Source organism: Lissotriton vulgaris, chromosome 6 (genome assembly GCF_964263255.1).
Source record: "Lissotriton vulgaris chromosome 6, aLisVul1.2, whole genome shotgun sequence".
NCBI classification, from domain to species: domain Eukaryota; kingdom Metazoa; phylum Chordata; class Amphibia; order Caudata; family Salamandridae; genus Lissotriton; species Lissotriton vulgaris.
In genome coordinates this window covers 909049649-909066183 of record NC_141694.1, presented here as the reverse complement: position 1 = coordinate 909066183, position 16535 = coordinate 909049649, and the positions used below count along the sequence as shown (strand labels likewise).

At 50.2% G+C, this 16535-nt stretch overlaps 1 protein-coding gene across 6 annotated transcripts in view; it reads left to right on the top strand.

Annotated features, from left to right (window-relative positions):
• The window catches only part of BIRC6 (baculoviral IAP repeat containing 6), a 2386688-nt gene that overhangs the window by 1868800 nt on the left and 501353 nt on the right, over positions 1-16535 (top strand). For all 6 annotated transcript variants that reach the window (XM_086926902.1, XM_086926900.1, XM_086926901.1 and 3 more), the window contains one exon: positions 6229-6529. In XM_086926902.1, the coding sequence (XP_086783028.1) occupies positions 6229-6529 (301 nt within the window). The remainder of the gene's footprint in view (positions 1-6228; positions 6530-16535) is intronic.

The window sequence follows — 16535 nt, the reverse complement described above, 5'->3', positions numbered from 1 at the left end:
CGGCGTCACCAAGGGTGGCGCCTCCGGCGCCGCGCTCGGGTGGCGGCGTCCCCCGATCCCCTCCCCGGTCCGGATCTGACGTCGGACCAGCGCCGCCTGGCGCCGTCTTCGGCGCCGATAAGTGAGCCCTTCACCGCCGATCCGGCTCCATACTTTCTTCCTGACTTTCACGGGGATGGAGGACGAGGGGGATTGGGAGGGGTCTGAGGACCCTCTGGCACTGCAGTGCCAGTTGAGTCAGGACTGGGCGGACGAACTTGGGGAAGCCAGTGGTCTGGACACTTCGCCCGACATTGGTTTTGTCTCCCCTCCTACCGTGGCTACGGAGGAGGGGGCTGCGTACAGCGTGGTGTTGACTCTGGCCGCCAAGTCCTTGGCTCTTGAGCTTCCAGTCGCGGCCGTGAGGACTAACCTCCTCACTGAGGTACTCAAACCGCAGGCAAGCTCCTCGGAGCCTCTCCTGCCGTTCAACAAGGCCCTCACTAACGTTGTGTTGGGCACCTGGTCCAAGCCCTCCACAGGCCTCCCTGTGGATCGAAACGTGGTTCGACGCCACCGCTCAGCTCCGGGCGACCCCAGCTTCCTGTCCGTTCACCCCACCCCTGAGATCCTGGTGATCCAGGCCTCAACTTCCCAGACCACATTCCCGACCGCCCCTCCGGATCGGGAATCCAAAAGGTACGACCAGTTCGGTAAGAAGCTGTTCTCCTCACTCAGTTTGTGGTTGCAGTCTGTCAACACCGCCTGCCTTTTGGGCCGTTACTCTCACTCTTTGTGGGATACAGTTGCGGAAGTGCTGCCACAGTGCCCGGCGGAGGTAAAGGCAAAGCTAACCCAGGCCTTCGCGAAAAGACGCAGCACGATATTCCATTCGGTGTGGACTAGATACCACAGACTCGCTAGGCAGGGCGATTGCAACGACTGTGGCAGTTCCCCGCCACGCCTGGCTGAGGTACGCCAACTTTTCGGGCGATGTCCAAGTATCCCTTATGGACATCCCCTTTGATGGCCGTCGCCTTTTTGGCGACAAGGCGGACAGCACGCTGGAACGTTTTAAGGACTCCAGAGCTACGGCCAAGTCCTTGGGCCTCGACCAACGCCAGCAGACTTCCGCCTTTCGTCCCTTTCGTGGCCAAGGAAGGGGCGCCCCCTCACATCCAACTAGCCACAGGCCACAGAACCAACCTCAACGTGGTCGAGGACGTGGTAACTGCCGTGGCGGTGCCGGGGGACACAGTCAAGGCAAGTCCACACCCGCCCGGCAGCATCTGCCTCAAAATCCTCCTAGTCCGAGTTTTCAGGCCCATTCAACGCCAGTGGAGATCAGGGTTCCCCATCACCTCCTCCACTGGCGCTCCATCACATCGGACAGGTGGGTGCTGCAAATCGCCCAAAGGGGCTACTCCCTCCCCTTCGAGGTGACCCCTCCAGCCATGCCACCGCAGTACCACCGCATGTCGGTGGATCACTTGCAACTTCTGCAGGAGGAAGTTACAGCCCTCTTGGCCAAGGGGGCTGTCGAGCACGTTCCTGGGCCAGAAGTAGGACGTGATTGTTATTCCCACTACTTCCTGGTACCCACGAAGGGCAAAGGGGGCCTACGCCCTATCTTGGATCTAAGGAGCGTCAACGGCTTCCACCGGAAGGAGAAGTTCAAGATGCTGACTTTGGCTCAGGTCCTAGCTGCCCAGGACCCAGAAGACTGGATGGTAGCGTTGGACTTGCAGGACGCGTTTTTTCCACATCCCCATCCTGCTGGCCAACCGGCGATACCTGCGGTTCACGGTAGGCCACAAGCACTTTCAGTTTACCCCGTGCTCCCCTTTGGCCTTACCAGAGCCCCACGGGTGTTCACGGAAGTGATGGCGGTGGTCGCAGCCCATCTGCGCAGATTAGGGGTTTCAGTCTTCCCCTATCTTGACGATTGGTTGTTGAAGGCGGGCTCGCCCCAAACAGTTGTCTCCCAACTCCAGACTATGGCCGACCTCCTACACTCGCTGGGGTTCTCCATCAATGTTCTGAAGTCACACCTGTGCCCCTCTCAGAAGCTCCTCTTCATCGGAGCGGATCTGGACTCAGCGCAGTTTCGGGTTTATCCACCCGAACAGCGGGTTCGGGATATTCAGGCTCTTATTCCGGTCTTTTAGCCTTTATCCTGAGTCACGGTCAGGTTGACGCTGCGGCTCCTGTGGCTGATGGCCTCCTGCTTCCTTCTGGTGCATCACGCCCGGTGGCGGATTCGGGCTCCGCAGTGGGACCTGAAGTTTCAGTGGGCACAGCATCAGGGCAACCTGTCCGACCACGTCCGGATCTTGGAGGGCACTGCGAAACAGTTGCAGTGGTGACTCACGAACCGCGATTGGGTCAGCCGCAGATCTCTCTCCCTTCCCCAACCGTAGAACGTAGTGGTGACAGATGCGTCCCTCCTGGGATGGGGGGGGCACATGGGAGAGAGGGAGATCCAGAGTTCTCTGGTCTCCGGCGGAGTCCCGGCTCCACATCAACCTTCTGGAGCTGCGGGCGATCGGGCTTGCACTGAAAGCATTCCTTCCCTCTGTCTGGGGAAGTGTAGTGCAGGTGCTCACGGACAACACCACCGCCATGTGGTACTGCAACAAACAGGGCGGGGTGGGGTCGTGGACCCTTTGGCAGGAGGCTCTGCGCCTCTGGACATGGCTGGAACACCAGGGCGTCACCCTAGTGGTTCAACACCTGGCAGGTTCCCTGAACGCCATGGTGGACGAACTCAGTCGCCGGTGCATGATGGATCACGAATGGCCTCTGAACTTGGACATGGCGAAAGGGCTCTTTCGGCAGTGGGGAGAGCCTTGGTTAGATCTATTCGCCACCGAAGAGAACTCGCAATGTCATCAGTTATGCGCGTTGGAATTTCCAAGGCGGCACTCGCTCTGAGACGCTTTTCGTCGCGCGTGGAGCTGCAGTCTGTTTTACACCTTTCCACCTATATCACTTCTGCCCAGAGTGCTGAAGAAGATCAGGCGCTACCGGGCCCAAGTCATCCTTGTGGCTCCGGACTGGGCACGATGATACTGGTATCCCGAGCTACTCAGCATATCAATCGATCCTCCGATTCGTCTGCCTCTTCAGGAGGACCTTCTGTCGCAGCAGCAGGGGACGGTCCTCCAACCGAACTTGTCCAGCCTCTACCTCCATGCGTGGAGATTGAGCGGCGGCCGTTGAGGCCATTTGACTTGCCTACTGAAGTATGTGATGTGATTCTGGCAGCCAGGCGTCTCTCCACAAAATCGGTATACCTGCATGTGGAACAAATTTGTGGCATGGTGCACAGCAAAGGCTGTGTATCCTCTCTCTGCCCTCTTTCAGAGGTTCTCCTCTTCCTGCTTTCTCTTGCCCAGCAGGGCTCTGCTCTGGGCACTCTTAAGGGTTACCTCTCTGCCATTTCTGCCTTCTTGATCAGCCTTCTCTTTTCAAGTCCCCTATTGGTAATAGATTCTTGAAGGGCATCACGCACATGTTCCCTCCTGTTCCTTTCGCGATGCCTCAGTGGGACTTGAACCTTGTTCTTACATTTCTGCTGTGCACTCCTTTCGAGCCACTTCACAATTGCCCTCTTCGTCTTCTAACTCTTAGGACTGCATTCCTGGTTGCCATCTCCTCTGCCAGGAGAGCGAGTGAGCTCCAGGCTCTTTCTTCTAAGCCTCCTTTCCTTTCTGTCCATCCAGACAAAGTTGTTTTTAAAACTCGTCCTTCTTTCCTGCCCAAAGTAGTTACGGTCTTTCACATCGGGCAGTCCATCACCTTGCCCACTTTCTATCCGCCTCCGCATCCTTCTAAGGAGAAAGAAAGGCCCCACCGTCTGGACACAAAACGTGCGATTTCCTTCTACCTGGATCGTATGTGGGCACGAAGAAGGGACGGGCGGTGCACAAACGGACCATCTCTCGGTGGGTCGTGTTGTGCATCAAGGTTTGTTATTCCTTGGCTAAAAAAGAGCCTCCTGTTGGGCTGAGGGCCCATTCCACTCGGGCCATGGTGGCTACTACTGCCCTGAGTCAGAGAGTCCCCTTGCAGGACATCTGTCAGGCATCTGCGTGGGCCTCGCTGCACACATTTGCTTGACACTACTGCCTGGACAGCCAAGTCCGGAGAGATGGCTTTTTTGGCTATTCCGTTCTCCAGGACTTTCTGGTGTGATCTTGGTCCGCAGACCCACCACAGGGGTTGGTATTGCTGGGGTATCTATTTTAAGGTAAGGAATCTAACACTAACCTGTTTCTTTCAGATGCACAGGTTACTTACCTTCGGTAACAATATATCTGTAAGAAACAGTAGTTAGTGTTAGATCCCTTACCGCCCCACCCATCTTCCCCGTTCTGCGGACCGATATCTAGTGTTAAGGTATTTCCCTTTGAGGGCCCTAGTTTTATGGCACCAGTGTCAGTCTCTGGCATGGCTCTGCGTTCCTGGCGCGGAAAGCTATGTACAAGAACTGACGGCGAGCTAAACCGGCGTCTAAGTACTCCGACGACGACGTCCCGGCGAACACGACGCCGACGATGGATGCGCAGCCGCAGACGACACCTACCGACACGCAGGGGCACTGCTACGCAAAAGTTTCCGGATCCAGTCTGACGCCTGGGGATATTCTAAGGTAAGGAATCTAACACTAACTACTGTTTCTTACAGATATATCGTTACTGAAGGTAAGTAACTTGTGCATCACAACAACAATATTAATACTCTAGAAGTGTCTATTCAACACATCATAAGATACTTCCTGCATCTCCAAAGATGTAACTTAGCCTATACGTCTATTAGACTACATCTTGCTGCAATAGCAGCATATCTGCAAAACAGACAACATCTATCTCTATTCAGAGTGCCTGCCATTAAGGCCTTTATGGAAGTCCTGAAAAGAATAATTCCTCCCAGAGTACCACCTTCACCTGTGTGGAATTTAAACGTTGTTCTCACACGGTTAATGGGACCTCCCTTCGAACCCTTACACAAACGTGAACTACAATTTTTAACGTGGAAGGTTGCGTTCCTAGTAGCTATTACTTCTCTGCGGAGAGTTAGTGAACTAAAAGCACTAACCATTCAAGAACCCTTATTGCAAATGCATCACAATAAGGTAGTTCTGCGTACTAATCCAAAATTCTTGCCCAAAGTCATTTCCATCTCAATCAATCTGTGGAACTGCCAGTTTTCTTCTCGCAGCCACAGACAGTAGCAGAAAGAGCTCTTCAGAGCTCTTCAGACATTAGATGTCAAAAGAGCATTGCTATACTACATAGAGAGGACACAACCCTTTCGTAAGACAAAACAACTTTTTGTGTCTTTCTCACCACCACACAAAGGTTATCCCATTTCAAAATCTGGGATCGCTAGATGGATTGTCAAATGCATACAGATTTGTTACCACAAAGCTAAACATGCTTTATCTGTTCCTCCTAAAGCCCACTCTACAAGAAAAATAGGGGCTTCAATGGCATTTTTAGGCAACATTCCCCTAGATGACCTCTTCAGAGCAGCTACATGGTCTACCCCGCACACATTCACAAAACACTATTGTGTAGATGTGCAAACCAAGCAACAAGCTAATGTGGGCCAGGCTGTTCTCAAAACATTATTCCAAACTACTGCAACAGATCGGGGTGGTCGCCGCTAAGAGTGGGTACTGCTATACAATCTATGCACAGTGTGCAATCTGCAGCTCATATGCTTCGAACGGAAAATGCTACTTACCAGTATGCATCTGTTCTTGGCATGTAGAGTTGCACACGCCCACCCGCCTCCCCGGCTACCCTTGTCTGTTCCAGTATTACCTTAATTAGATACAAATTACATGGGCATCCATCCTTCTTCTTGCAAAGCTCCATCATTTCCCTTATGGCGAAAAACAATCTGGGGATGGAGCCGATGCCCATACGCAATGTTCTCCAAAGGAGGAGTCACCTATCTCGTGACTTCCAAAGAACTTTTCAGGACAACAACAAACTGCAAACATCCGGGCCCAGCACTAGGTGGCGATCTATGCACAGTGTGCAACTCTGCAGCTCTACATGCCAAGAACAGATGCATACTGGTAAGTAGGATTTTCCTTTTCATCTTGCCACCTAACACCTATTGCTAACAATTGGCAGCTCGGTATAACCTTTAATAGCCAATAATTTGTGTGAACATTTTGTTCAGGCCTTGCATAAGCAATTAATTTTAAGAACATGTTTTTCCTCTCTCTTTAAGGTGAGTGCGCCTGTTATTACCTCCACCACGCAAGAGAAACCAAAAGACACCGACCAATTTGAATGGGTGACTATTGAACAATCTGGGGAGCTGGTCTACGAAGCTCCAGAAACAATTGCTGCTGAGCCACCACCTATTAAATCAACTGTACAGACAATGTCCCCCATACCTGCTCATTCTCTAGCTGCTTTTGGATTATTTTTACGTCTTCCAGGCTATGCAGAGGTTTTGCTGAAAGAGAGGAAGCATGCTCAGTGCCTTCTGAGGTTGGTTTTGGGAGTGACAGATGACGGTGAAGGAAGTAAGTATTTATTAATTGAAGTGCTGCCTTGTCTCTTTCAATATGCCAAACGTATATAGGTATTATGGACATTGTATCATTAGTATTAGTACACAGTGAACAATAACAGTGGTGTAGCTAGGCCTTGGTCCCTGCGTTTGCCGCCCCGAAAACGTGTGCTGCTCGGGGCGGACCGCTCTTCCCTTGCTACGCCACTGAACCATAATCTCCATGTCTTCAGTGTTACCTAGAAATACATAGACCTGAATTACCACTGGTGTGGCATTGAATCGCTCAAAATATCTGATGCAGTTGCCGGCAACCCTGTATGTTTGTTTAGAACGCTGTGTAGAATGTCATATAAGGGTAGAGTTAATTGGCTAAGCAAGGTCTCACACCTGCATTGGTTGTGTCTCAATGAATGTGCCCCTTCCTATAGAAATGTTATTCCATAATGTTCTTCATGCCTCTTTCAACATTCTTGCTAGATAAGATCTCTCATACGTAGAGCGTGTGTGAAGCTTTGCTTTACTCTGAGTGGATGATTTTGTGACGTGTGATCTTTTAATGTGTAAGTGTGTGTGTTGTGACAGCAAGATGCAGGATGCATCTGAAGTGGTGGATCTGGATTTTCTGTTTATTGAATGTTGTCCAGCTTACACAGAGTATTTTGACTGGGAGCCAATGCAGAGTCTCTAGAGGGGAGGTAATATTGATCCTAAAGTTTAAGGTGTAATAGCAGTGTGACCACTGTGTTTTGCACCCGTTGTTATTGAGTCATATGGGTTTCTGTGTATCAACACTATTCGAATAATTTAAACTTGAAGACACTCAAAACCCTTACACAGAGTGCTTAATGTAATGGATGACTACTCGTTTTATTCCCCATCTTAGCAATGTTTCTGGACTTGTGCCCACTTCATGCTTTTTTTCCAACAGAAAAGCAACAGTATGCAACCATACAACCTCTACAAGCAAGTTCATATTCAACCTCTGTCAGCTTTTCTATAAGTATGGAGAACTATGCCCAAGGGTTTTTATTTTATTTTGTTGATTTTCCGCCCACGCCTTAAAGCCTCAGTTGTTTTTCCTCAGCACATTTCTCTAATACTTAGCATAAAGGTTTAACTACAAATGCAAATTTAATGTTTACCTCTCTCAGTGAGATCTAATGCAAGACTGTATGCCTAGCACTAAAAACTTGATGGCATATAAGCACTAAACAAGGGGACTGATGGGATCTGAATCCTTAATCATTTTACTCTTTCTGTAACTACTGCTAGTTGCGTATATCACCATAAATCTTAAGGTTCTTACATTTATCAGCAGTTCTACCAAAAGCACTGTTGCGCTTGTGCCCCTTTCCTTTGGCTGTTTGTCACTTGTCTGGCTTTAGACATGTGGTCCTGGTCCATTTGTAGCAGTGGCTCTTACTGACTCAAGATTGTTCTTTTAAGTGCTAGTTCTCTAGAGGGCATATCCTTATCTGACTCCTTGTAGCTTACAGGTTTGCGAAGTTAATTATTTTAGATTAGGTGCCTATGTGAGTAAGACTTGCCTTGTCATGCCCAACCCTGGCCATGCATTGTTGGCCCACAAAGCAGTTTTAGGAGGAGGAATGAGGACAGAATTGACTCCTTCTCAAGTACTAAGGAAACTCAGCTACTTTTAACCAATCACTGAAAGATAATGGGTTCTTCACTGTTTTGCATTTTACCACCAAATTCTCTAGCAGTTCTTCGAGCTAAAATGTTTTTCACTGCAGCATAGCTCTCATGTCTAGGTAAAAAAGAAAATCATGAATCTGCTTTCAGTGAAGATTGTTGAGAATATTTGGAACAACTGCAAGACGTTGTGCTTTGACCTGGTTTCAAAAACCTTTCCCTAAGGGATTAAGCTATTTTTTTGTGATAATATCTGAAGATTTTTTTTTCTTTTAATAATTTATTTATTTCGTCTGGTCGTCATTATATTTTACACATACTGAAGTCATTTCTATTTAAAAAGGTATTCATCGTAACATTTGTAAGCTCTGGTTTACCGCAATGAATCTTGTGAACTCGTATAGGTATAACTGACAATGCAATTTCACATCCTATCATAATACAGCAATAGAAAACGTATTTTCGTAGGCTTACAGCTCATCCGGCTACAATAGTTACTATACAGCATTACACATGGAATGAGACATTAATCCTTCCATCTTCCCCTGAATTGCAAAAGGGGAAAAAAGTTATGGCAGATGTTCATCTATGTTGGACATTGTCGACCATTTATACATTACTCATCCTCTTGTAGCGTTAACAGGTATTGTTTCAGTGGTTCCCAGAAATCGCGTGGTCTCAATGAAGGCGGTAGTGCTTCCTCGTATGTCTCCATATTTTCCCTGCAATACGACATGTCCATGAGCCAGTCTTTGAATCTAGGGGGACGTTTACTTCCCCATCTAATGGCTATACGTCGTTTCGCCAGTAGCCGTGCCACAGCCAGAAACTTCTGCCTTTTTGTCGGCGTTAATTCATATATCCCCAATAAGTACACATGTGGCGTGTTTGGTACCTGTTCAGCTAGCATTTTGTTTATCGCTCCTGTGATGTCGTGCCAATATTTATGTATCTGTGGACATGCCCATGCCAAGTGTGGAAAATCTGCATTCAAAGCGTTACATCTCTGACACCTATTGTGTGTTCTGAGGCCGTAACAGTGGAGTTGGGTTGGGTTGGGTTGTAATAAAATTGGTGAAGAAATTTAAAATGTATTATCCGTAGATTGCAGTTGGTCGTCCGTAATTGTAGTTGTGTGCAGCTATATTCCCAGTGCTGCTCCTCTATCTTATCTCCTAGCAGGGTTTCCCATCTAGCTAACGATCTATTTGCCCCGCTCAATTTGTTCCGATTGTGACCTATTGTATAAGCGGGTGACTAACTTCTGGCGCGATGGAGCTATGATTAGTGCCTGTAAGGCTCGTAACTTTGGTAGTTCCTCTGGGTAGGTGTTATATAATTCCCTAATCGCTGATTGCAGCCGTAGGTGGGCAAACGCCTTCATTGGTGCGTTGTGTGCGCTTAGCGCCGGTTCATTTCTCTGGATAAATCTGCTGAGTGGGAAAACATCTTTCATAGTGGAAAGTTTCATATCTTCTAGCAGTACCATCATGCCCTTTTCTTGTGTGACTGGTAATTTCGGCTGATTTGCAATGGGAAGCACTGGTGCGTACATTGGCAGTTTATTGGCTGTTTGTGCTAATGCATGCCATGTGTGTGAGGTGCAGCGCACAGGTTTTATTTTGTCCCTATGTGTGTAAGGCCTCGGGTTTGACACGAACTCCATCAGTTGAGTGGGTTGTACACAGTCAATTTCCACTGCGACGTGCGATACGTACGCATATGATTTAGTCCAGTAGTGAGCGTGTTGCGCTTGTGAGCAGTAGAAGTATAGCTGCAGGTCCGGCGACCCAAATCCGCACATATAATATGGTTTCGTCAATATAGTCCAGCTGATCCTAGCTTGTTTACCCGCCCACGTCAGTTTCTGTATCGCCGACCGCAGCTCTACGAAGTAGGCTTGTGTCAGCCAGATTGGGATATTAATAATCTGAAAGAAACAGGTTAGTATTAGATTCCTTACCTTAGAATATCCCCAGGCATCAGACTGGATCCAGAAACTTTTGCGTAGCAGTACCCTTGCGCGTCGGTAGGCGTCTTCTGCGGCACCGCCGTGTACTTAGACGCCGCCCTCGCGCGCTGACGTCAGTTCTTCTTTTTTCCACGCCAGCAAGCGCCGATCAGGAAAAAGTGGTACCCTTAGTCATTTTTTGACTAAACTTTTTCGATCATTTTTTATCACTTTTCGAAGTCGAATGACTCAGACGGAGTCGGTAGGGATGCCCGGGTTCAAACCCTGCGTCGACTGCAGCCGACTGATGTCGGTTACCGACCCCCATCACCGGTGTCTTATTGCCTGGGGCACGACCACGATGACAAGTCGTGCCCCGACTGCCGGGCCTTGACGTCGAAGGCTAGGCGGGAGCGGTCCCGCAAGCGCCTCGAGCTCCGGCAGTCGGCCCCGCGCCGCTCGAAGTCCCGGTCCTGACGGAGGTCGAGGGACCGGTCATCACTGCTCGGAGGATCAACACCACTCCTCGAGCTCCAAATCCTCAGGTAAGAGGCTCAAGAAGTCGAAGAAGCGACATCGCTCTTCCGACTCCCCCTGACGCTAGCGCGGCGCGGCTGGGGGTTCGGGTGACACCGCCCACGAGGCTAGGGCGTTGCGGCCTGCTCCATACCCGCCGGTCCCTGGGCACAACGCGACGCCGAAGATCGACGCCTTCCTCACAGCCATGAGGCCGCTCACTCCTCCGTCGGGTTCCGCAGCGCCTTGGGCCAAGCGGCCCCGACTGGGAGCCCAAGCGGGCCGGGTGCTTCGGCACAGGCGCCGTCGGGTCCTTCGGCCCCCGACGCCGTCGGGTGCTTTGGCGAATTCGGTCCCGGCGCCGCAGGGACCCGCCGGATCCGGGTCGTCGCCGGTTGATCTTACGACCTCGCCGACGCCGGCCCCCAGGGTGTCGACCCAGGCACCGTCCCAGGACGACGTCGTCCCCGGTCCTCCCTGTAGGAAGGTGGATATCTGACTATGGTTGCCCCCAACTTTTTGCCTAGTGTTTTGCTGGTTTTCGACATAGTTGGCCTGGGATCCTGCTATCCAGAACCCCAGGCTTCCTGCTCTCTCTGTTAAAATGGACTCCATGTACCTTAGGTACATATCTAATTGGTATTGGGTCACTCTTGTAAGTCCTTGTACAGTGTACCATAGGTACCCAGGGCATAAGTGCACCCAAGGCCTACCAGGGGCTGCAGCATGTATTATGCCACCCCTGACTGGCCATCCAAAACTGACACAACTGGCTGGTAACATAGCTGGGGCAAGGTGGTGTAATCACCCTTTGCTTTAGATATAGTATACCTATATCTAACCCTAAAATAGACACATATACTCCTATAAGTCACTCCTATGGCAGGCCTTTTTATCAATCTTGAAGGCAGAGTGCTTGGAATTATGTGAGATGGTGCTCTAGCATGAGCTGAGCCTGTCTGCAGCTTTCGGAACCATGTCCTTATAGCTGTTCCATGATAACGCTATACCATATACTCTTAAGTGCATTATAATCCTCGCGGTTATTGCTAACTTTGGCATAGCATTATCAAAACATGTCGAGTAAGGTGTCATACGATTTGGAATACTACCCCCTCGCCAGTTCTGGCGACGGGGGTAGCATTCCACCCTTCTAGAGGGACACGACATGTATGTAACTAAGAACCCCGGTTAAAGTTAACCCGAGCCTCAGCATCCGAAATGGATGCTGCCACCACAGACACGGGTCTGACCTCCTGCTGCTGGGAGTCCTTCCAGCGAGGGAGGCCTGGACAAAGGGTTTCCTGCCTTGGGAGGTGCTAGCACCACCCCAGACAGGATTTTGTGTATTGAGGTAGGACAGGCTGAAAGGAATGAGACATGCCTGGGGCACACAAGGTGTCCCTGTGCATACCCCGGTTCAAACCAGTTGCTGGGGCACTCCAGCCCCAGCTCTGGTGTGAAACCGGACAAAGGATAGGGGGTGTAACCACCCCCCTTCCTGGTCCCACCCATAGGAGGGACCTAGTCACAGTACAGCCCCCTTTAAGGAGAATAAAGGTAGGAGATTGTCCCATTCCAAATTAGATTAATCCTGATTTGAAACTACAAAGAAGAAAACTCTGGACGTCGACGTTCTGCTCCACAGAAGACTGAAGAAAATCTCCCTTGTGGCCAAGGAGTGACCACCCTGCACAAGCAGGCACTATCAAGCGTCCTAGCGGTTCACTTTGTCGTCCTTCCCGGTGGAACCAGACTTCAGAGCCCGACGAGACCCGGACTTCCAGACCTCTCCGACCTCTACCTACATCTGCAGCACAGTTGAGATCCGTGGGTGCGACGAGACACGTGGGTCTGGCCATCTTGGAGAAACTGCTCTTCACTTCCAGCACGACTTCAGAGGCATCCTTTAGAAAGTGCTTTGGGGATTGAGAAGCCCCAGCCCCGAGCAGCTCCTGCGCAGAAGACCAGCCCTCCAGCATCCACAAGATCTACGTGGGGTCCTTTTGCTTGATTGCTGCTCGACGCGTTGTCTGGTCACTTGCCGGCTGGCTAGTGGCCTCTTAGACGACGATCCTTGAAATCCACACCGCTGGTCTGGTTGCTCCAGACTGGCTCTTGCTTCCCTGTAAAGGAGAAGCACCCCGGACCCTCCTGGTCCGCACCAGACGCCATCTCCACTCACCGTGTGGGTTGCCTTTGCCAAGGCCTGTTGACTCCGAATCCAAATCAGATACCGCCGACAGCGAGAGCCTGCGTGGGACAGCTCGTGCCTCCATCCTGGTCGTCGAAGACACCTCCTGGTCCACGTGGCTGCAGAGTCAAGCGTCCACTCTTCACCTGATCGGGACGACAGCATCTGGTTCCTTCCTGGTTCCACTCCGGTCACTGGCTAGTGACTGTAAACATTGTCCCCTCTGCTTTCAGGTCTCCATCTTCCTCAATCCACCCTTGGATCGCTCCGGACATCATCCTCCTGGTCACCTGCAGCATCTTTCTTCAAGGCTCCATTGACTTCAACGCGGAAACCCGACACACTTTCACACCTATGCACCCACAGCCCGTGGGTGAGGTAACAAGAGCATTTCGGTGCTCAAAGGTAGATTGACTCTCCTAGTGTCCAGGTATCCTGTAGTTTTAGTCGTAACCAGTCGGACCTGTCCGTACTCACCTTTTTCGTAATTTGTTCTGCCCATTGACTTTGTACCGCATCTCGCGTGTGAGTTCACACTCTGCACAAGCGTCCCGTAGGCCTCCTGCTCCTTACCTAAGGTTAGGGTAGTGTAGTCCCAGCGATCCTACAGCCTCTGTGCATCTTCATTTCTTCTATTGATTTCCTTATACCATTTACTTAGTATATGGTTTGTCATGCCCCTAGGGCACCATTGTAATTTGTGCAACTTATCGTATTTTTCTTAAGAGTCTTGTTATGTGCTTAGCCCTCTGATCTCATAAAGAGTTCAGAGGTGTTTTTTTAGTAATAAATATATTGTTTATTTTCATAACAACCTGTGTGGTGTCCTTTCACTTGGTATTCAAGGGGTTATGTGTGGTAAAACAGCTGGCTTCACATGCCAAAAGAGTTTAGCCTAAGACTGCTTTGTCCATGCTACCATTAGGATAGCTAGTCTATGAGGTTGACTTACAACCAATCACCATAAGGGTTGTTTGGACTGATACAAGGTGATCACTAGAACTAGTGAGCATCATATATCAGGCCAACTTCTCACAATGGTGCTCTAGCATGAGCTGAGCCTGTCTGCAGCTTTCGGAACAATGTCCTTATAGCTGTTTATAGGATATTGCAATACCATATACTCTTAAGGGCATTATTAACCTCCCGGTTAAATGCTAACTATGGTTTGGCTTTATCAAAACATGTCGAGTAAGGTGTCATACGATTTGGAATACTACCCCCTTGCCAGTCCTGGCGACGGGGGTAGCATTCCACCCTTCTAGAGGGAGAAGACATGTTGTTCCTACTATTCCCGGTTAAAGTTAACCAGAGCCTCAGCATCACATAGTGAATGCTGCTGCCACAGACACAAGTCTGACCTCCTGCTGCTGGAAGTCCTTCCAGCGAGGGAGGCTTGGACAATAGGTTTCCTGCCCTGGGAGGTGCTAGCACCACCCCAGACAGGATTTTAACTATTGGGACAGGAAGGGCTGAAAGGGTTGAGACACTGCCTGGGGCACACAAGGTGTCCCATGCATGGGCCAGTTCAAACCGGTGCTGGGGCACTCCAGCCCCAGCTCTGGTGCGAAACTGGACAAAGGGAAAGGGGTGCAACCACCCCCTTCCCTGGTCCCACCCATAGGAGGGACCTAGCAGGTAATCCAGCCCCTAAGATTGGTATATAGGTAGGAGCTGTGTCTAGAGACTTTAGATTAATCCTGACTGAAACTCTGAAACGAAACTCTGGACCTTCGACGATCTACTTGAAGACGACGACTGAAGAATCTCCCTTGTGGTCAAGGAGTGACCACCCTGACCAAGCAGGCACCACCAGCGATCAACGGCTTGCTTTGTCGCCGCCTCCTGCTGGAGCCCGAGCCCAGAGCCTGACAAGAACCGGATTCCCAGACATCCAACAGCCCGATCCACAGTCCCTGCAAAGCTGAGACCCGTGGAGGCAACGAGAGACGTGGGAACGGCCATCTCTGCTAACTGTGCAGCCTCGAGGCCTCCTCGAAGCTGTGCATTGGGGATTGAGAAGCCCCAGCCCCGAGCAGCATTTATTTATTTATTTAATTTGTATAGCGCGTAATCACCCCGGGGTCTCTAAGCGCTTTACCAGGTATATACCAACCAAGTTCACAGCCGATCGTCAAATTACAGCACACCCCATGCTTGCGGAAAAAGCACTGTTTTTAAGTTTTTTTCGAAAAGGCAACAAGTTGGATTCTTTGCGCAGTTCGGTAGGTAAATTATTCCAGACAGCTGGGAAGATGTTAGAAAAGGCACGACCACCCAGGGTGGGTAATTTGAAACGTGGTTGAGTTAGCAAGATGGCATCTGAAGAGCGCAGCCGTCTACCAGGGTTGTATGGGGCCAGACGGGCTTTGATGTAGCTTGGCGCCTTTCCATACAGGACTTTATGCGTGATGCAGAGCCCTTTGAACAAAACCCTCTGTTTAACCGGTAGCCAGTGGAGTTCACGCAATAGAGGAGAAGCATGCGTTCTCCGAGGTTTCTTGAAAATCAATCTTGCAGCATCGTTCATAACAATTTGCAGACGGTTCAGATGTTTTTGAGGGAGCCCTGCATAAAGTGAGTTGCCATAGTCCATCCTGGCTAGGATCATGGCAGAAACAGCGCGTCTTAGGGTGGCAAAGGACAGGAGTTAGGAAATTTTCCTGAGTTGTCGAAGGAGGCCTACACACGTGCCCACCACCCCAGAGACTTGCCTTTGCATCGTCAGACTCCCATCCAAGGAGATGCCCAGGCTTTTCACTACTGCTGCAGGTTCTGGAGGCGCTCCTAGTTCTATTGGCTAGAACAGATCATTCCAGGGGTTGCCCGTGATGGTAATTGGCAACACCTCTGTCTTGTCTGTCTTGTCTACGTGAGTAGGGTTGGGAAGTTGTGCCCCGTCCTGAAGAAGGAACACCAGTTCCGAAACATGTCGACGCACACCAGAGGTAGTGTCCCTAATTAAGACAACTGACCTCGCCTTTTTTGCACATCTTTTTAACAGCTCCAGCTAGGGGTCCTGAATAAAGTTTTTTTCACACCACCCACTAGCCAGGTACTTTTTAATTTTTCACTACACCCTTCACTCACATGTATCCCCTCACTTGCACTTAACACACACCACACATAGTCAACCTTGTCAACGCTCCCGCGTAGTCGCAGGTCGTAGCGTGCCGCATCCCTCTAGCGGGGTGCGAAGACCCCGATGATGAAGCATGACACCAAGGGGCCTGTTGGTGTGTGAGGGATATTTTACACAACACTGAGTGTCCCCCATCTTTGTGGTGTACACTGGGAGTAGGATTCTTCTTGAAGATAGGTCCGCCAGTTGAACTCTCTGAGTTCTCCCTTGGAGAAAAGAGGAGAGCCAGACAAGTGCTGTGCCCTGGATGCCTAAGTCCCTCAACCGCAGCAACAGTTGACTATAACAAACAGTGTCAAAAGCCGCGGAGAGGTCTAATAGCACCAGGGCCCCAGGGAGTTTCTTGTCAGCTCGGTTCCTTAACTCATCCAGGATAGATAGCATCACTAGCTCCGTGCTGTGATGCGCACGGGAACCCAGCCTGGTTTTGCTCGAAAAATACATTTTTCTCCAGATGGTCAGCAAGATACGCAAGGACGTGCTGCTCCAGAACTTTGGCCAAGAATGGTAACTGAGAAATCGGCCTAAAGTTCTTTACGTCTGCCCCAGTTTTTCTCAGC